This window comes from Scylla paramamosain, chromosome 13, assembly GCF_035594125.1.
Source record: "Scylla paramamosain isolate STU-SP2022 chromosome 13, ASM3559412v1, whole genome shotgun sequence".
NCBI lineage: Eukaryota > Metazoa > Arthropoda > Malacostraca > Decapoda > Portunidae > Scylla > Scylla paramamosain.
Window position 1 is genome coordinate 24,021,369 of NC_087163.1, and position 21,128 is coordinate 24,042,496.

The 21,128-nt window shown below is 46.6% G+C and overlaps 1 protein-coding gene across 16 annotated transcripts in view; it reads right to left on the reverse strand.

The window, feature by feature from the left end:
• The window catches only part of LOC135106545 (band 7 protein AGAP004871-like), a 94,257-nt gene that overhangs the window by 51,602 nt on the left and 21,527 nt on the right, over positions 1-21,128 (reverse strand). For 11 of the 16 annotated variants that reach the window (XM_064015717.1, XM_064015708.1, XM_064015706.1 and 8 more), the window contains exons 3-4: positions 15,170-15,270; positions 9,020-9,175 (exon numbers count right to left, since the gene is read on the reverse strand). In XM_064015717.1, coding sequence (XP_063871787.1) covers positions 9,020-9,175; positions 15,170-15,270 — 257 coding nt within the window. Of the gene's footprint in view, positions 1-2,199; positions 2,298-4,639; positions 4,738-7,405; positions 7,504-9,019; positions 9,176-15,169; positions 15,271-21,128 lie in introns of all 16 variants that reach the window. The other 5 variants (XM_064015704.1, XM_064015714.1, XM_064015710.1 and 2 more) reach the window with 3 other exon arrangements.

Consider the following 21,128-nt stretch of genomic DNA (forward strand, 5'->3'; position numbering starts at 1 on the left):
GTCGACCAAGACTTGACTGAGTGACCGAGGGAGTAACATTCTGGTCATGGGGCTCAAATGTAACGGTCTTTTGTTTTCATCATAAAAAATCTTTTGTCTCTGCGTTTATTTTCTCCTCTTGGGTCTGCGCGTTCACGCTAGTGGTGGACCTGCCTGTGGCATCGCTGTGGCCAGGTATCGTCCCACGCTGCAAGGGTTGAAGAACACCATGGCAGTTCTTGTACGGTTATTATTGACCCGGAATCCAGCCTGTGCCCGCAGTCAGTCAGCAGTCGCTCGTCACTCCATCATGGCGGCGCACACCCTCATCTGACCACTAATGTTCGTCCCTTTGTCCCTGAGCGAAATCTAATGGAGTCCCCACGTTAATTATTCCCAAGTCTCGTTCCCGACTTCTAATATTACATTCGCGGTGCGTAATAAGAGAGAATAACCACAACCGTGAACTTCACCTCGCCGAGTAATGAATATAGTCGGCATTCTCGCACGTCACAAAGTCCCCGTAACGCTGCCCTCATGAGATGCGGCTGTGCACCAGAACTAGCAGGCACACCCTCGCCCGCGCCACTCCTGCCATGAACAACTCCCAGGTGAAGTGAGGGCAGGAGCGCCGCCTATCCTAATCCAGCCTTGCACCGCTGCCCCGCAAGACTCCGTAATTAACGTGCATTATTAAAGCAGCGTGTGGCCGTCCCCCTGCCTTGCTTGACGTCACCGCGCCTGCTGCGGGGTCCTCCAGGTACACTCACAGGATCCCGCCACCCCCGGCGAGGCAGATTCCTCTCCATTTACCACACTGAAGAATTCTACAGATGAAAAAATACTATATTATCTCTTATCTACTTTTTGTTCTCAAGTTTGGGCTTTTGTGAGTGGATCGCGGAGTCAGGAGGTGAAGAACACGGCATAAATACGTGCTGCTCTATTTCTGTGGTGTGGCTGGCTTTGGAATTACAATTAGCGTTTTCCATAAGGTGTTTATTCTAGACGGACGTGAAGCAGATGCTCTTACCGCAGGGACAAAGGACGAAGGAGAAGTCGGAAAGGGGTGGACGAAGAGGAAGGGGAGGAGTGAGCGGGTGGGGATGCTTAAACTTTCTGGATGACTCTGTTGTGGAGATGCTGGAGGCTGGGTTATCGCGGTGGCTGTGGGGGGTGGGGGGCACCAGGCTGTCAGAAACACGAGCTCAGACTCTCAAATCGAGCGTGCCAGTGGAAGAGAAGGTGGGTGGATGGAGTTTGGAGATTCTTAGCCCTTCCATCCACCTCCCCGCTTGGAGCACGCGAGAACGGCGTCTTGGCGGCTCACCAGCAGGACAATGTGTTGCTTTTTTTTTTTTTTTCAAATCATCAGCTCTTTTAGGATTGAATTTTTTCCTTTTTCTGTATCGTGTTATAGTTATTGAGTTTGTCTGGTTCTGATTGGGCGGCTCCGCGAGGGATGGGTGAAGGAGGGAAGGAGAGAGGGGAGGCAGGAGGGAGGGTTACCTGAGACAGCCACGTCAGGTGGAGGAAGCTTTTGGAAAGGTGGGGAGTGAGGCAGCTTGGGCCCCGGTGCCTAGCTCGCAGAATAATACCGAAAAAAAAAAAAAAAGAATTGAGAAACGGATGAAAATATGAAAAGATAAAAAAAAAGCTTTCTGTGCAAAAAGGTGGAAAGAGACTAGAACAGCCGTGGGCGAAAGGAAACAGATAAATATAAATGAATAGTCTGAGGATGAAGAGGACGGGAAGTGGAGGAGGTGGAGGAGGAGGTGGTGGTGGTGGTGGAGGAGGAGGAGGAGGAGGAGGAGGAGGAGGTGTTAGTGGTGGTGGTGTGGTGGTGAAGCTCTTTGGCAATACCTGACTGACAACAAACACCTTCAAGTGAAAGAGAAACTTCTTAGAAACAAAAACAAACACTGGCAACCCAAAGAAAAAGAAAAGGGACAAAAACAATTATTCTTTATATCATAAGTAACAGACAAATGTTGGTGGGAATGATGGTAGTATTAGTAACAGTAGTGATAGTAGCAACAGTAGTAGAAGAAGAATTAGTAGTAATGGTAGTAGTAGTAGTAGTAGTAGAAGTAGTAATAGTAGAAGTAGTAGTAGCTGTGGTTGTAGTATCATAAGGTTTTAATAACTGCGGTCACTGTCCAACAGACGACCAGACACATCAGCCAGACAGGGGCCCAAGAACTTCTCCTTGAAGTACACCTGTAATCCTCCACGTTGGTTTCAGCAGCGGTGGCGTCTCGCACACGCATGTAGATCACCGCCTCCACCGACACGGGCACCGAGTCCAGCGACAGTATCTTGGTGAGTGAGTGAGGGAGGCGTTACTGAAGGGCCCCGTCACTCCCAGACCACCTCACTCTTCCTACCTGCTCCCCTTCCCTTCTCTCCTCCCTCCTAACACTTCTCTCTGAGCTGCTCACCTTTCTTCTGTAACTATCCTCTTCCTCTACAGAGCATCAGTAGCTGACAGCTGCATCTAAGACATTAGGCATCAAATGAGGTCGCAGCTTCCTCAGTAATTCTTCCAGTGCTTACAAAGCTACAAGAGCGAACTATGAATCAATTATTGCCTCTGAAGACGAAACCCTCAAGGCCTGCAGCCTCCAACACTCCGGGCAATGCCGGCATTGCCTCGCTGGGGGATGCGTCAGCGGGCTCTGGTGGCGCCTCTGCACCTTGACCTGTTTCCTGCTCCCTCCCCCCTCCCCGTCTTCCCTTTTGCTGAGCCACGCGTGGAAACCTGACCTAATCATTTCATATTCCATCACTTTTCACGACCTATGGACCATGCAAGGAATCCCAACCCTAAAGCCTGCCTGGCTGACGCACGAGCCAGTGACTGGTCGGTCGCGGGAAGACGAGGCACCAGTGCGGCCTCCTGACTGGCATGGCGATGTCTTCTGAAGTGTTGTGTGTTTGGCATCGCACCGAGGCTGAGGTGAGGGACAAGCCTACCTCCTCGTCTGCCCTGCGAGAGGCCTCACTACAGACACACTCATGTCAACAACAAGGTTTAGACAAATATGCTGCGTTGGACCCGACCCCTGACAACCTTCCTTCCTACAGCTGATGAAAAAACAACTCAAATTATGTTCTCTCTATGTCTTAGAAAAAAAAAAAAAGACTAACAAATAAAACTGGTGGTGATGGTGGTGTGCAGTCTGCCGACCACATACATATATACATCACATACATGGTGAATGTCTAGTGACTTAGGAGTAATAGTACTAGTAATAGTAATAATTCATACACACACTGACTGTGCACTGGTGGAGCTGGGACGACATGCTGCTCAAAGGACAATGAAAACATTTATACTTATAAATAGAGAAAAAAAGAGGAATTTCGGAGTTCCTGCAGCTGTGTTATTGCTTCCCGGTGAAAGTGGCAGTGGTGATGACGGTGGTGGTGATGACAATGGTGGGGATGGTGGTGGTGATGAGTGGTAGTGGTTGTGCAGCTGTAAGGCGTCTCTGGAACGGCCTAAGCTTCCCTCCCCCAGGCCGCCCCATGGCACACCGACACGCCTACATGGACAACACCAGGACCTCACGACTGTGGGTGGGGCGAGGACAGGCGGGGACAGGCGGAACACAGGACAGGTGTGGTGTTGAGAAACGGAAACAACAGTACAAACAAAGAAGAGAAGGAAAACGAAGTACGGGAAACGAAGGACTGATAAATAACGGTGCTGAGCGTGAGAGGGACCACAGAGGCCGGGCATGCAGGACCGACCAGGCCCACTACACTAGGTCAGGAGGAGGAGGACCCTAGTGTGGGGACGGAGGAGGAGCAGAGGGAGGGAAGTGATCTCCCTCTCTCTCTCTTTCTCCCTTTTATATGATGTCTCTTTTTTACCACCAGGAGGAAGGGGAAGGAGGACAGTCGCTCGTCTTGTGACTCGCCGCCACACCCTTGTGTCGGGGCGGCGGCGGGGACGCGACTCCTCCCTTCCCCTGCCCCCAGCGGCGCTGCCAACTGGGGCGGTGAAGTGGATGGGAGGGAGGGGGGGTGGAAGCTCCGCCTCAGCGGGCAGCGCTGTCGTGGGTAGAGTCAAAGGAGAGTAATATTAAAACGGAATTTAGCTCCCCGGGCTCGGCGCCACCGGCCCGGGTCTCCTGCTGTTAATGGCAGAGAAGCGCGAGCCTCGGGTAATGGGAAGCGTCGAGCCCGGGTACGAACTGAAGAAAATCTCTTCTGTGGAAGAACAAGAACCAAAAAGTGTTATGAATAGAGCTGCTCTGGGCGAGGCCGGACACGTGTGGAGGACTATCGTGTGTGTCGCTGGTGATGTCTTGATGTGGAGGTGGTGGTCCAGGGCCGCGCGGGGCCCGAGTGTGAGTGTCGCCGCCGTGAGGGAACAGAGGCACCTCGCCGGAGTGACGGCCACCAAGTGAGGCACTGTAAGTCCTCGACGGTGTGCCAGGTCCTCTCGCTGGAGGCACTCGGCGAGGTTCAGGGAAGGAATCAAAGAGAATTGCTACTAACTAGCCAGCAAGCTGTTAAGTGAAGAGAGAAGAGCCGAGAGGAGCCCGCCAAACCAGCGGGAAAGAAGAGACCCACCCGCCGTGTGGGTCTAGAGGAAGGAGCGGCTAAGAAACAAAGGAGGAAAGTAGTGGGAGACGCAGCGGAGGAGCACCTGTAATCATCTACGTTGGTCTCAGCATTGGTCGGGTTGCACACTCGCAAGTAGATCACGGCCTCCACAGACACCGGAACTGAATCCAGCGACAGGATCTTGGAGTGTTGAGACTCGCGTTAGAGGAGGGACTGAGTCTGACCCGGCCTGACCTAGGCAGCTTTATGCGGCACACGGGGCCCGGGGGGAGGGGAACCCAGGGGACCCAAAATACAATTTACAGGGCCTCAAGGGAAGGGAGGAATGGGGGAGCAACATTAAGATCACACACAAATACGAAGGATACAAGTGGGAACCCATGGGCCTTGAGGGGGGTAGGGGTGTTAAAGGGATTAACTACACACTGCTTTGGGACAGGACAAAGGGAATAGGACGAGGACGAGGAGGGAGAGGGGCTGATACTCACGAGATCACAGAAGGACACACTCTGAATCACAGACACAAGGAGGAGTGGGGCGCTACACTCAGGTTAGTAGTGGAAGAGAGAGTACTACACTACAGGCAAGGAGGCGAGAGGAGGACAGGAGGCCTACACTGGATGGGGGGGGGAGGAAGAAGGGCACGTCACACTCTACATTCAAACACATCAAACGACAACAAAATTTAAAAAATACACATCAATTAAATATTTGTTTCCACTGGGGATGAAAAAAATTGTTATTATGAGTTCATATGAAAATATTGATCATTAGTTTTTTTATTAAATTTGTTGAAAAATTGTGCAAAAAAATATCTAAGCAGGAACTCTGATTTTACTCTAATGAATGGTGGTTAGTTCTCAAAAATTGAATAAAAAATGTAACTACAAAATATAAATCTTAAATCTACAGCGAGGAAAGGCAAGGGTGGGATGAGGCTTAGTGGGTGGAGGGGTGGGATGGTGGGACGGAACCACGGCGGTGATGGTGGTGCTAGTGGGGTGCAATATAGCCGGTGGTGACGGAGGTGTTGCGGCGGCGGCGTCGTCACCATCACCGTAATGCACTCAAAGGCACAGGGTTTGCAGGAACATGATTCACATTCAACTAAATCATTTCATAAAATCACCTGAAAATGAGCCCCACTTTCAGTATGGGACAGAAACATGTACATATACATAACCTGTATACATAACTCTTTCGCTCTCTCTCTCTCTCTTACAGGTAGATAATATATATATACATACATATACACCTGAAAAGTGTTTCTCTCTCTGAACACATCAGCAACACAGGAAAGAACAGGTAACACAGGGAAGGAGCAGCTACTCTACGGTCTGAGGGGTTTATCGCCACAGGTAACACGGAGCAAGGAACAACTAAGCTACGAGCCTACGGGTTTACTGGCTAGTCTACGGTGGTTTAGGTCATCGACTTGTGGGACAAACATGAACAACACACTGGCGGTGGTGGTGGTGGTGGGTGTGGTCGTGGTGGTGGTGAGGGACGGAGGTGACAAGTGAACATCGCGAAAACGTAAACAACGGTGCAGAGCGAGTGTGTGATGTCACGGCATGCATACTCGTACGTTCCGGCCAATGCCATGTTTGCCCTGCGCGGGAGGACCCCGCTCGCTGCCCTCAGGTACGCCTTGCCCTGTCTACGGCATTCCACACTGAGTCTATGAGTGAGTTGTCCGGCCACGCTGAGGCTTCTTAAGAAAAGCAGCTTGCCTGTCCAATGGCGTGGCTAAGGAAGTGACAGAATGAGTGACAGTAAATAGGCTGTCCATTCATATCAGGTTTGAGTGATGTTTGGAACTTGTGACAGGGCAGAGGTGGCGCCCCTGAGGACGGGCGTGCAGGGGTCCGGCCCGTCCAAGGTCCCTCCCTGACGCACCGTGGGCGGCCAGCCGTCCCCACTGGCCGAAAATTTTGGGGCGAGAGAAAAAGAGGGAAACAACAAAACAACGCAAACAATAGTGAAAGACGAGGAGGTATTGAGGGTTGGAGGGTGGAAGGAGGTTGGACGTTGGTCTGGTGTGGACTCGGGTCTGCTGCGACAAAAAACAGTCCACCCACAGGCAGCGGCACGGTCAAAAAAAGCAATCACGGTGACCAAGTCGAAGTTCGATCCAAGACGCCGATTCGGACGAGGCGCTCAGCATGGCCGCCGCCACTTCCTGAGAGCAACGGCGTGGCCATGTGCAGGTGCTGAGCCTCCAAGGTCCTGAAGTCAGCTCTTGTCTGCGAGTCTCCTGTCTAGTAAATTGTGACTTGAACAACTCATGTGGGAGGAAGCAGACTCGAGAGAGCGAGCCTTCGACTGGTCTGAGGGGGGAGGGGGAGGAGGGAGCTAGCATGCGAGCCATCCCCAAGGAACCATTCCCATGTCAATAAGTTAAACCAAAATAAAATCACGGCAAGACTAGAACTGAGTTTGAAGAAGATAATAGTTTACATTCACTAGAACCATGACCATGAAACAATAACAAATAAACTTTGAACTGAACAAGAGCAAGTGACACGCGGACGTGCCTTTCGTAACAACACTGAGGCGTGTCTTGCATCATCATCATCATCATCATGTCATGTCATATCATCATCATCATCATCAGTGTGAGCGGAAGAAGACTGCTATAAAGGCATGTGGAAGACCTCCCAGATGGCTTGCGATGCATAACAATGACACTAAGGAAGGAGGAACTAAATAGCCAAAGGGGTGTGGAGGGTAGAGTAGCCGGGGTGGTCAATCTCTCTCTCTCTCTCTCTCTCTCTCTCTCTCTCTCTCTCTCTCTCTCTCTCTCTCTCTCTCTCTCTCTTTCTCTCTCTCTCTGGGGCACTGGCACCTGTAGTCGTCAACGTTGGTCTCCGCGTTGATGGCACTTCTCACTCGCATGTAGACCACGGCGTCTACCGTAACTGAGACGGAATCCAGGGACAGGATCTTTTGAGGGGGGAAGAGCCAATAGTGGGACGGTCAATACAGGTGTGGGAGGAGAGGGGGGAGTGAAGCGTGACCAACTGTGTGTGAACTAAGCGAGCAGGGAAGGGAATGGACAGGGGGAGGCATTGGATGGGTTGATGTGAACGGATGGAAAGGGTCACACCTATATAGACTCTACTATTGCAACATCATCATCATCATCATCATCATCATCATCAGCGTCACCACCACCCTCCTTCGAGATTCCCTAGTGTGGCAGTAAGTATCTGGCGGGTCTGTGGGAGATGTTCAGCTAACAGGAAGACATCAGTGACCCTTCAGTCAGGCATGCAACACTGCTCATGCATGATAGGTGGTGGTGGTGGTAGTGGTGGTGGTGGTGGTGGTGGTGGTGGTGGAGGGGAGGGCCGTGGGGGGGGCAGCTCCACCATGCTCAAAGTCACCGGCGAGGAGTGGGGGGGGACGAGGAATACACACGTGTGGGTGCCGACACACACACGCACACGCACACACGGGGCGGCGCCGCACACACCACAACTTCGACGATGCCTAATGGAGGGACCGAGGGGCAAAAAAGAGGGGAGGGGGGGGTGATGGGGATGAAGGGACGGAGGATGGATGGATGGATGGATGGGAGGACGTATGGATGGCTGGATGGAAGGATGGACAGGGGGGGAGTGTACTAATGGGGCAGGGGGAAGGATAAGGATCACAACAAATGCCTGGCTGACACGATCCCTGAAACAACAACAACAGCAACAACAAGAACAACAACAAGAACAACAAACAACAGGAGCAGCAACAACAACACTTGGGCCGCAGGGGAGGAAACAGAACAAGAAAGGAGAGAAGGAAAGTCACACAAAAAGAAACACACACACACACACACACACACACACACACACACACACACACTCACAAACTCACACACACACACACACACACACACACACACACACACACACACACACACACACACACACACACACACACATACAAACACACACACACACACAACTGCTGCCGCGTCGCTGTCACTGAAAATTGAAATGCACATTATTGATGAGCCATGAGACACCTGACGGGGAAGGCGGCGACGGCGGAGGAGGAGGGAAAGGAGTAGGCGGAGAAGGAGGAGAAGAGTGACGAAGGGGAGGAGAAGGGAGGAGGGAAGAAAAGAAGCGACCTGGAACAACAAGAAGGTGAGACATAGATCCCAAAGGGGCGCGCGCGTACACACACACACACACATCCAGCCACCCACCCACCCACCCACACACACACACACACCCACCCACCGACACACCCACCCACACACACACCCACACACACTCACACACACACACACACACACACACACACACACACACACACACACACACACACACACAACGCGCGGCCCCAGAATATTAAAACACATGAGGGAGTAATGATAATAAAAAAAAAGAGAGAAATTCTTGTAAAATTTTCCGATAAAATGGCAGGCCGAGGCAGGCTTAGAGGCGAGGATTCCTACCTCCTGTGGCGGCACGTCGAAGGACACGGTACGCAGGTCGACCTTCCTGTAGGAGTCGATGCAGGGAACGATAAAGAAGATACCGGGCCCCTTTGCGCCGCCCTTGAGCAAGCGACCGAGGCGAAAGATGACGGCCCTCTCGTACTCCTGCACCACCTAAGAGAGGAGAGAGGTGAGGCATCTGTCTGGACTCATAAGGACACCGGCAGAGAGAACAGGAGGAGGAGGAGGAGGAGGAAGAGGAGGGGGAAGACGAGGAGGAGGTGGTGGTGGTGGTGGTGGTGGTAAGAGGGATGTATTGGAACGAGCTGAAGCAAATCAACTCAAAGGAAGAAGAAGCAGAATGCGTGCAACCGCGAGATGTATGTGTGTGTGTGTGTGTGTGTGTGTGTGTGTGTGTGTGTGTGTGTGTGTGTGTGTGTGTGTGTGTGTGTGTGTGTGTGTGTGTGTGTGTGTGTGTGTGTGTGTGTGGTGAGTGATGGTGAACGTTCAATTAATGTCGTCCGGGTAAGTTTGGATGATGAATGTCTGCTTGGGTACGGCTCTCATTAATTCGGTGGTGAGAGAGAGAGAGAGAGAGAGAGAGAGAGAGAGAGAGAGAGAGAGAGAGAGAGAGAGAGAGAGAGAGAGAGAGAGAGAGAGAGAGAGAGAGAGAGAGAGAGAGAGAGAGAGAGAGATACTGTGGTTGACCTCCTTTTGGTTCTTCACTCCCTAAAAAAAGGAATAAAAAAAAAAAAGAAGCCACAAGAGCACAACCTTCCATCATACAGTCATTAGTGAACACACACACACACACACACACACACACACACACACACACACACACACACACACACGTACGTACATACACACACTCCATCAACATAAACTTTTCCCTTCCTACGAGTTTTTTTTTTATATTTTCATTCCTTCCTTTCCTCCTTCACTGCCCTTTTTATTTCAAGGAGAGAGAGAGAGAGAGAGAGAGAGAGAGAGAGAGAGAGAGAGAGAGAGAGAGAGAGAGAGAGAGAGAGAGAGAGAGAGAGAGAGAGAGAGAGAGAGAGAGAGGAAGGAGTTGTGCGGTAGGAATCCTAATGCAGTAACTTCCTATGGCTTCAATTCCTTCCCTTCTGCCACACAAGGACGTAGGATGAAGAAGGAGGAAGGAAGAAATGAAGGAGGGAAATTGGGATGGAGGAGGGGAGGCAAGTAGGGTGAAGGAGGAGGGAGGAAGTAGGGACGGACGGAGGGATAGGTGAAGGAGAGAAGGAAGTTAGGATGGTGAAAAAGGAGGAGAGAAAAGTGAGGGAGGGATATTAGAATGAATGGAGGAAGGGAAGTTGGAATGAATGAAGGAAGGATTGAAGGAGAAGGAACAAGGGCAGCAGGCATGGATGGAGGAGGGAGTCGAAGGGAAGTGACACGCGCCTCCACCACACCTCAGAAGATGGAATTTGATTTAACCCGATCCACTCAGCCCCTCTCCACTCCATCCATCACCCTCATCCTATCAACATCCTATCAGCATCGCCTTCCCTGCAGGAGCCACGCGCGCCATTACTGCCATCTTCGTCACACGCATCACCATCAACATCACAATTGCACGCTTACTACAATTCACCACCATTATCACTGCACACGTTACTGTCATTGCCATCACCACCACCACCATCACAATCATTATCACCACAAGTACGATTACAAGCGTCATCATCACTAATATCACCGTACGCACCATCATTACTGCCATTACCATTACCACCGCTCCCAGCACAGGCATTTAACCGCCTTCCATTCTTCACAACACCATATTTTTTCCCCCTTTCCTCGTTTATAGTCTCGCTCACCACCATTTTCCCCGCCTTCGCCCCTCCATTACCACAGCGTACTAGTCACCCCTCACCCCTCACCCGCTCCCCATTCATCACGCGGGCCAGACATTCCACTAACGCCTCTTCTATCACCATTTCCACCATCCCATACACTGCACTATCCAGATCTTAAACCTAAACATTTATTAAGTTCTTGTATTCTCCATCTGCTGGTTTCTTTCTGTCATCTTAAATATCTGTCATTGCATCCTCACTTAGTCATCTTAGTTCGTATGCTTTCGTATATTCATCTTTTTTCTGTTCCTGATCTTTTTTATTTTATTTATTTATATTTTGTAAGTCTTTCATCCACTCATTCTTCTCTGTTTTTTTATCTGTGCATCTCTCTCTCTCTCTCTCTCTCTCTCTCTCTCTCTCTCTCTCTCTCTCTCTCTCTCTCTCTCTCTCTCTCTCTCTCTCTCTCTCTCTCTCTCTTATATTTACATCCTCACTCAACTCCCCCATCCATACACGTCTCTATTCCTCGTCCATCCACCCCGCTTCCTCATCTAAGCATCCACCTGTCATCCCTACTCATCCACAAACTCTCACTCACCAACACCCTCCACACACTCACCTCACATTTCCCTCACACCGTTCACCTAGTCTCCCCTCCAACCAGTCTGTTTTCTTTTTTTTTACTCACCCACGCATCCTCATACTTACATTTTCTACACCTCTCACTCACATAGCCTAACCTAACTTAACCCTTACCAACCAACCCTCCCCGCCTCGTAATCTCCCTAAAAGACCCTCCCTTAGTCCCCCAGAGGCCGACACCTACAGAATAAATGTCCTTCCATACAAAACAGGGCTCAAGTCAGCGGCCACAAATAAATCTGGGATACCAAACCTTTAAAAAACGAAGGAAGGGGAATGGGATGCCGTTTCCCTGGGGCGCTCTCGAACCTCATCCCATTTTCCACCGCCTTTATGGGGAATGGAAGCGGTGGAGGGGAAAGGGAAGGTGGGGACAGGAGGGGAAGGAAAGAAAATAGTGATGATGGGAGGATAGGGTGCAATTGTGTGGGAGGACTGTGCTGTTGCAAGGGAGTGAAGTGGATGAGGTGATAAGGAGGAGGAGGAGGAGGAGGAGGAGGAGCGTAAATAAACATAAAGGAAGAACAAACAGCAGCACACATGTAGATCCTTGCGGGGCTGTTTGTGGGACTGCAGTATTTAACTTACAGGAGGAGGAAGAGGAAGAGGAGGAGGAGGAGGAGGAGGAGGGAAACAGCGATAAGGATGATGAGGAGGAGAGATAATAAGGATGAGGGCAAGGAAGACAAAGGAAAAGAGGAACAAACTTTAATAAAAAAAATAAAAAAATCAGTAAGATAAAAAAATAAGAACAATTAAATTATTTACGAGGAAAGTAAAAAAAAAATAAATAAACATAAGAAAAAGAATAATAATACAAAAGAAGAAAGAAAAGGAACGGGATAAAATAATGAGACGATTAAGAAACCACCAATTAAAAATATAAAGACTCATTAAACGAAGGAAAAAAAAACACAAAGATTAAAGAGAGAGAAAAAAAAATAAATTGAAAACGAATAATCAACAAGAAGAGAGAGAGAAAAAAAAAAAAAAGATCAGCAACAAAATAACTTAGGCACATTTTAATATATTGTGAACTAAAACTCGAAATTGAATACGTGATTAAAATACAAAGAAAAAAAAGAGATAAAATAATGAAGGAGGGGAGAGAGAGAGAGAGAGAGAGAGAGAGAGAGAGAGAGAGAGAGAGAGAGAGAGAGAGAGAGAGAGAGAGAGAGAGAGAGAGAGAGAGAGAGAGAGACCCTTCATCCCACGGACCTCTCCAATATCAATTAGGAACACTGAGAAAGCTTCAATAAACGAAAATAATTAAAGGGAAGACAAGGGAGAGGTGAGGAGGAGACGCGGGGTGGAGGAAGGTGAGGGAAGGAAGGGGAGGTAAGGAGGCGACGCAGGGTAGAGAGAGGTGAGGGAAGGAAAGGCAAGGAAAGAGAGATGGGAGATAAGGAGGGAGGGAGAAGGGTGGTAAGGAAGGAGGAGGCGTGGGATGAATAAAGGTGAGGGAAAGAAAGGGGAAAAAACGGACTGAAGGGAGATAAGGTTAAAGGTTCTGGTTCTGCTTCTTTTTTCCTCCTTCTTACTTTTTTTTTTACATTTTCTGGTATTCTTTTTTTTCCTTCCTATTCTGTTCCGCTTTACTCTTTTCCTACTTTCTTTTACTCTTTTCTTCCTTTCTCTTCCTCTTTTGCTTCCCTCCCCACTCCTCTTTCCCCTTCGTTTTCCTATCCTCCTTCTTCTCCTATTATCATTTCCCTCATTCTTCCTTTTCTTTCTACCCTTTCTTTTCTTCTTATCTTCCCTATCCCCTTCCTCCTTCCTTTGCAAATGACTCTATTAGCTTCTCCTCCTACTCCTCCTTTCTTTCCTGTTCCTCCTCCTCCGCTATCTTGCTCACCTCCCTCCTTCGTAAACGACTCAATCAGATTAAAGGAAGGAATTCGAGCCTCCTGGTATAGAAGATTCCTTTAGACTGCTTCCTCCATTAACTCAGTCCTAAGGGGTAATGCTCGCCACCTCCGCTCCCCGCTCATTGATGTAAAGCTCCCGAAATGTCGACTTTATTCTGTCTGGTGGTGGTGGTGGTGGTGGTGGTGGTGTTCTTGTTGTTGTTGTTGTTGCTGTTTTTTTCTGTTTCTTTTTTTTCATGTTTTTTTTTTATCTATTTTTTTTAGCTTTTTATTAATTCTTTGCTTCTCTTTACTTTCTAAGTCCGTTCTCAACTTCGACTCTCTCTCTCTCTCTCTCTCTCTCTCTCTCTCTCTCTCTCTCTCTCTCTCTCTCTTCACTTCTCCTCCTCCTCCTCCTTTATACAAAGTAAATGAAATAACAAAATTTTACTAACTTTCAGCTCTAAATTTTCCGGTAATTTCAGAGGAAAATTTTGAACTTTGTATGGAAAGTGTCTGTGTGTGTGTTTGTGTGTGTGTGTGTGTGTGTGTGTGTGTGTGTGTGTGTGTGTGTGATGAAGGGAGGTGAGATGAGAAAACAAGAGGGAAAAAAGTTGACATTATTTATGATACACAAAAATGATTTATCGATGGTGTATGTTGTAATAAGCAAGAAAAAAGGTAGACCACATCATGGTGGCATATGTAGGTAGAATGGAAGGATTAAATAAAGAAAAGTAGAGACAGGAAAAAAAAATATAGGAAAGGAAGAAAGGAAAGCGCAAAAAATAGAATAAAATAAGATAAAAAAGACGAAAGAGAGGAAAAGAAACATGCAGAGAGAGAGAGAGAGAGAGAGAGAGAGAGAGAGAGAGAGAGAGAGAGAGAGAGAGACCCGAACAGTCCAAATTGAGGTCCCGTGGGTGTGAAAGAAAAGAAAAAAAAAAAAAAAGAGACAATTGGTTAAGGCAGAAGGTGGGCGAGGGCCAGACAGGTGCGGTGCCAATTAACACGACTTACCTGCCCGGTGTTATGGGAGGGAATCTTACCTTCTTTTTGCTTCTACCTTCCCACTCTCGCTATAACTGACGGGACTTACCCACCTAACTTAAATGAAGCTTTTCAGTGCATGGATAAATGAATACTTGTGAGCAGACTTTGTTGTGAGTAACTTTCCCAGGCTTGATTTCCCACCTAACCTAACTGAGCCTCTTCAGTAGATAGATTAATGAATAACAGTGAATACATTATGCACTGAGTAATTTTTCCTAACTTTGTCACGTTATCTTAAAAAAAAAATATTCTCCCCGGCGGTTCACGGAATGTTTATGTGTATTACTTGCTAGATTATAAGATTAAATAAATGATAACAACAATGGTAATAACACTGTCTGATTTTCTTTAATACCTCGATATTAATTACACAGCGAAAAAAAAAAGAAAAGAAAAAAGTAACAACATTGATTCTGATTATGGCTATTCCTATATTTATCCATTCCCTTCACCTTCTGCTTTAGTCTGCTACCTTCCCTCCTCCCTTCCCTTCCTCCTGCCACCCATTCTTCCCTCCTAAACGTTCCCCACTACAGTATTTCCATCACTGTTGTTTTATCTTCCACTCATGTTGCTAACTAGGGTGAGGGGGACGTGTGTGTGCTGACAGAGAGAGAGAGAGAGAGAGAGAGAGAGAGAGAGAGAGAGAGAGAGAGAGAGAGAGAGAGAGAGAGAGAGAGAGAGAGAGAGAGAGAGAGAGAGAGAGAGAGAGAGAGTGGTGGGGGGAGGTGTGCGTGGGGGTTTGAGTGCACGAGTTTACCTTAGCCCTCCCTGACTCAACTAGCTAGCGAGCCTCTTACCTTGATACAGAGACATAGCGAGAAGGGGAAAGTAGCAACAATAAGAAGATAGGAGATGAGGGTGAGGATGAAGGCACAGAGGCCCGGGCTGTCCGTGCTGGCTGTGGGGAGAGACAAGAGAGCAGCGTTAGTCTCGGCAAATACATGGTCAAAGGAATATCAGGAGGTTATTTGGCACTATAAAAAGAAAAGATAGCGGTGTAAATATAGCAAAATTAGACATAAGGGTATCGTTTCTCTCTGGGAATTAAAGATGCTAAAAAGATTTGGGGATAATTATCCATAATGAAACTGAGCGCGCGTGGACACACACACACACACACACACACACACACACACACACACACACACACACACACACACACACACAGTAACACACTCGAAAATTATATAAATGAGCAACGTTACTGACTAAAATTGCAGATACATTAAAATCCTAATGAGACAAAATAGCGTCATTACCTGTTCAAAAAAAGACGAGATCAAGAAATGGGAGGGAAAAAGTGGAAATACATTAAGGTTATAAACAAAAGAAAACTGACACGCATAATTTCCATTGAAGAAAATTGCAGTAAAGGACCACGATGTTCATTTCAATTAGTTAGATGAAAATAAAAAGAGCACTTCAAATATCTGAGGTAATCTATGCGTATCTATTATATCAATAAGCAACATGTATGCTGAAGGAAAAAAATATATTTATAATACTAATGCATAACCAGACAAGATATACGAGTTTCATTATTCTCTCAAAAAAAAAAAAAAAAAAAAAAAACATTTGGCACTCGTAAATCCAAGAGAGAGAGAGAGAGAGAGAGAGAGAGAGAGAGAGAGAGAGAGAGAGAGAGAGAGAGAGAGAGAGAGAGAGAGAGAGAGAGAGAGACAAAGGATCAGTACCGAATGAAAATATAATGACACGTAAAAGCAGAATTAATATTTACATTCATGCCACTCAGAAATAAATCCAGCATTCTCGAACACTAAGCAAAATCCTGGAACACTCCCATTACCGGTTCACGATCACAGATATGAAAAAAGCAAAGCACTCTACCTGATACATTATAAAAACTCCACTTCCAATATTCCCTTTGTTAGTTCACACTTGTACGGAACTAGGAAATAATAATCTGCTAAGAGTATAGGTAAAGATACAATAGGGTTAAAATAGACAATTATTCACTTTTATGACCGAGTGTCTTTTGAAATCATACTGTTGACTTGCATCACAATATCCTGCAGTAGTCAACAGATTAATACGTGGAGTAATAAATCCAAAATCACACTTCTAAATATTCACATGGTTTCGTTCATATCGAGTATATTTACATTGATATGACGTGGCTGAAATTCAATAAATATAACAGATGGTTCAGCTCGAAATGGAAAGAAGTGCTTCGACAAATGCATCACCCATAAAAATTCCACATGCATCTCATATTGACGATATCAATATTGAAACTGTGTGATTGAAGAATGAAGAAGAAGGAGAAGAAGAAGAAGAAGAAGAAGAAGAAGAAGAAGAAGAAGAAGAAGAAGAAGAAGAAGAAGAAGAAGAAGAAGAAGAAGAAGAAGAAGAAGAAGAAGAAGAAGAAGAAGAATAAGAAGAAGAAGAAGAAGAAGAAGAAGAAGAAGAAGAAGAAGAAGAAGAAGAAGAAGAAGAAGAAGAAGAAGAAGGAAACGAAATTCAAATCTAAAATAAAAGGACACTAATATTTCCAAGAACGCTATTTGAACAAGAATATCGGAAAAAAAAATATTATTACCCGTAGAAACACCATTAGAAAGAAGAAGAAGAAGAAGAAGAAGAAGAAGAAGAAGAAGAAGAAGAAGAAGAAGAAGAAGAAGAAGAAACAACAAAACTACCACCACCATCACCACCACCAGCCAACAACAACGAACACAGTACATTCCAGACTAACCAACATTCCACCACCACCACCACCACCACCACCACCACCCCCTTCCCCCCAAAAAAAAAAAAAGGAAGAAGAAACACTACCAGCACCAGAACACCACCAATAAATATACCACATCTCTTTTACAGTCTGAGAATATTAATAATGGAAGCAACGCCATTACATATTTATAAGGACAAGAAGTTTGAATCTCTCACTTCAGTATAGTCGAAGAATCCTTTTGCCTTTGTGCTGCTTGGGGGTTATTCACTCGCTAATTTCACACGCCTCTTCCCATCAGATTTTTGGAGAAAGTGACAGAACGCGAGGAAAAGAAAAATAAAGAAAATAGGAAAGGGAAAATAGAAGAGAAAGCCGTGGGAGGGAAACGAATGAAAAAGGAGAGAAAAAGAGACAAGTAGAGAATGTACAGGAAAGATGAAGAATAAATTGTAAGAAAAAAATGAAGGGAGAATTAACAGGGAAATAGAAATGAATTACTAAATTAGATAGAAAGACGAATAGGAAAAGAGGAGGAAGTGGTGGAGGAGGAGGAGGAGGAGGAGGAGGAGGAGGAGGAGGAGGAGGAGGAGGAGGAGGAGGAGGAGGGATGAGTGATGAAGAGATGAAAGGAATGTAAGCAAGCAAGAAGGGGAAGAGAAGAGAGCTGAATAGAAGAGAAAAAGGAGGAGGAGGAGGAGGAGGAGGAGGAGGAGGAGGAGGAGGAGGAGGAAAAAAGCTCCAAGGACTGGAATCTATACGGACTAAAGGGGAAAAAAGTCAGAGAGAGAGAGAGAGAGAGAGAGAGAGAGAGAGAGAGAGAGAGAGAGAGAGAGAGAGAGAGAGAGAGAGAGGAATCCTTATAGAGAAACTGTCAAAAGTCGTCTAATGTTCGGAGGCGCCGTCCCGAGGGAGATCAGAGAGAGAGAGAGAGAGAGAGAGAGAGAGAGAGAGAGAGAGAGAGAGAGAGAGAGAGAGAGAGAGAGAGAGAGAGAGAGAGAGAGAGAATGTGTTTTGCGGGACGAGAAGGAAGGGGGATGGGGTAGGAGGGGATAAAAGGGATTAGGAAGGGAAGGTAAGGGAGAGTAAAGGGAGAATGAAGGGAGGGTGAGGGGAGGGCACCAGACTAACCTATATTACAGGCAGGGCCACGCTAGTATATCTTAAGGAAAATGATAGAGGAGGAGGAGGAGGAGGAGGAGGAGGAGGAGGAGGAGGAGAAGGAGGAGGAGGAGGAGGAGGAGGAGGAGGAGGAGGAGGAGGATGGAGGGAATGTAGGAAGGCACAGAGAGGAATACATGATTAAAAAAATAGTGGAAGAGGAAGAAATAAAAAGGACCAGATCTTGAAAAAAAAAAAATGGAGAAAAAAAATCTCACAATGTTTATCTGATAATAGATATTTTGTTGCTTACTTAAAGGGGAGACACTGTAAGTATACTAAATATTATCTCTCCGTGAGCAGATAATTATTTAACTTTCGCCATACTTCACTTTTTAACAAAGCTTAGAAAGTAAAACACCACGCACTATTGATTTATACAAACTTTCTATATCAGTATTTTCTCCTGCTTTTCATGATTTAAAATTCTGGTGTTTACAGATAAATTTCTTAATCCCCAAAATTTCTGTATTCTTTTCCAGGTCTGGATCTTAAAAAAATAAAAAAAAGTTTGCAGTCTCAAAATGTTTATCTGATAATTGAAATATGCTCCTTGCTTAAAGAAACACAATGGGCGTATGTTTGGTATTCTTTTGTGTTCATAGAATTGGTAAGGAGATAATATCATTTAAAACATGCAAGGAAGGGAATGAGAGAGAATAATAATGAGAGAAAGTGAATATGGAAAGTAAGGGGAAGGAAACTGAAGGAAAAGCACGTTATAAAGGAGAAAAGGGGTAAATGAATAGATGGATGAAGGAAAAAAGACACTGTGAAAGAATAGAAAAGAGAATATGTAAATAGAGATAAGACGAAAAAGTGAGGAAATTAAGTGTACAAAGAAAGTTATGGGTTTGTAGAAAGGAAGAGAGGAAGACTGGGGGAAAATACGGTGAGGATTGGAGGTGGAGGAGAAGGAGGAGGAGGAGGAGGAGGAGGGGCGTCACAGCGGAGACTCTGCCTTCCCCAAAGTTTCCCCAGGAGCAGCAAAGGGCTCACAACTTTTATAATTTGCTCCAGCAGATAATATTTAAGTCTTCTTCTTTTCCTCTCCTCCTCCTCCTCCTTCTCCATTTCTTCTCACTCACACTCCTCCTCTCCCCCTCATGCCCACACCTCCCCTCCCCTCCCGTTCCCTTCCCTCATCTTCTTTTTCTTTTCATATTAACTTCCTCTTCCTTGTCGTCGCTTTGTTCTCCTCCTCCTCCTCCTCCTCTTCCTCCCCCTCCTCCTCCCTAGTCTTGATCATCCTCCTCCTCTTACACCTCCTCTTCATCTTCCTGTCCCCTACGCTTCCTACTCTCCTTCTCCTCCTCCTCCTCCTCCTCCTCCTCCTTGTCTTGTTTTCCTCCTCCTCCACTTCCAGCTCCTCCTCCTCTTCATCCACTTCCGCAAACAGCTCTTCCTCTTCTTCCTCGTGCCTCTTTTCCTTCTCTTTCTTCAAATCTCCCCATTCCTCCTTTTCTAAAACCTCCTCCTTCTCTACGCGGCTGCTACTTATCATTATTGATCAGAGGAAGTTTATTCAACATCTAGGGAAAAAAAAATAATGAAAAGCTCCTGTATAGAATTTTTTTTTTCATATCACGTAGAGAGAAAGAGAAAAAGTCAAGCCAGGGTAATATATAACCAATAAAAACACGAGCTTCTTCCAAAGAGGAGAGAGAGACTATAATATTATCAGTCCTTATCTTTGTCTCCCTTCTGCGGCGCCTTCGGGAAGAGCTCAGCGGAAGGACCCGAAGGAAGGACCCGCTCTCTCTCTTTTGGTACTCCCAGGCATAAATGAATAAATAAAAGTGAACAGATAGATGAATAAATGTATTTTCATATATCCCCGCGTGTAATCTCCGGAATATATGAAAATAAATGATTCGTGGTGGGTGAATGATAATCTCTTCTTCCTCCTTCTAAATCCTCTTCCTCTTTTTTCTTTTGCTTTTTTTGTTTTCGTCTTCCTTCAGTCATTCTTCCTTTTCCTTCACTCTCTCTGTCTCTCTTTTTGCTTTTCATCTATTGCTCTCATGTATTCGTCTTCTCTTCTTCGTCTCCCTTCTTCTCTTAATCCCTTCATCTTTTTTTCCTCTTCTTTCGATCTTCCTCTTCCTCTTCCTCCTCCTCCTCTTCCTTCTCCTCGTCTTCGTACTCTTTCTCGTACTCCCTATTTCATTTTCTATATCACATCCACTTAGTCCTCCTCCTCCTCCTCCTCCTTTTTCCTTATCTTTTTTCTCGTCCTCATCTTTTTCATGCTACTTATTCCTTCTATATCACCGCCACTTAGTCCTCCTCCTGCTCTTCCACCTCCCTGTCCTCCTCCTCCTCCTCCTCCTCCTCCTCCTCCTCATCCAGCTGATTTCCGTGGCGCATTTTTTCTCAATCGCCTATTCTTTTCTCACTCTCCCCACCGAGTCTCATCCTGGGGCAGAGGACGGCTGGCGGCGAGGCTGCTGGGTTCTGGTCACGTCGCTGCCGCCTCGCCGCGACTCTCGTGTAAAACAGTTACCTGCCCCGGCTTTGGTAAACAGTGCGAGGCGATGGAGGAGGCGAGTGGCTAGGGCGTGGAGCGTGGGGATCGAGGGCCAGAAGTGTGTGTGTGGGTGTGTGTGTGAGGGAGCGGGTGTGTGTGTGTGTGTTTGTGTGTGTGTGTGTGTTTCAATGGGTATCTGAAGAGAGGAAGCGTGTCACTGTGTGTGTGTGTGTGTCTATCAGTGTCTGTGTGTGTGTGTGTGTGTGTGTGTGTGTGTGTGTGTGTGTGTGTGTGTGTGTGTGTGTAGCAGTGACATAACAAGAGAGAGAGAGAGGGTGTGTGTGTGTGTGTGTGTGTGTGTGTGTGTGTGTGTGTGTGTGTGTGTGTGTGTGTGTGTGTAAACAGTACACAAATGAACCAAAGGAGTTAATTA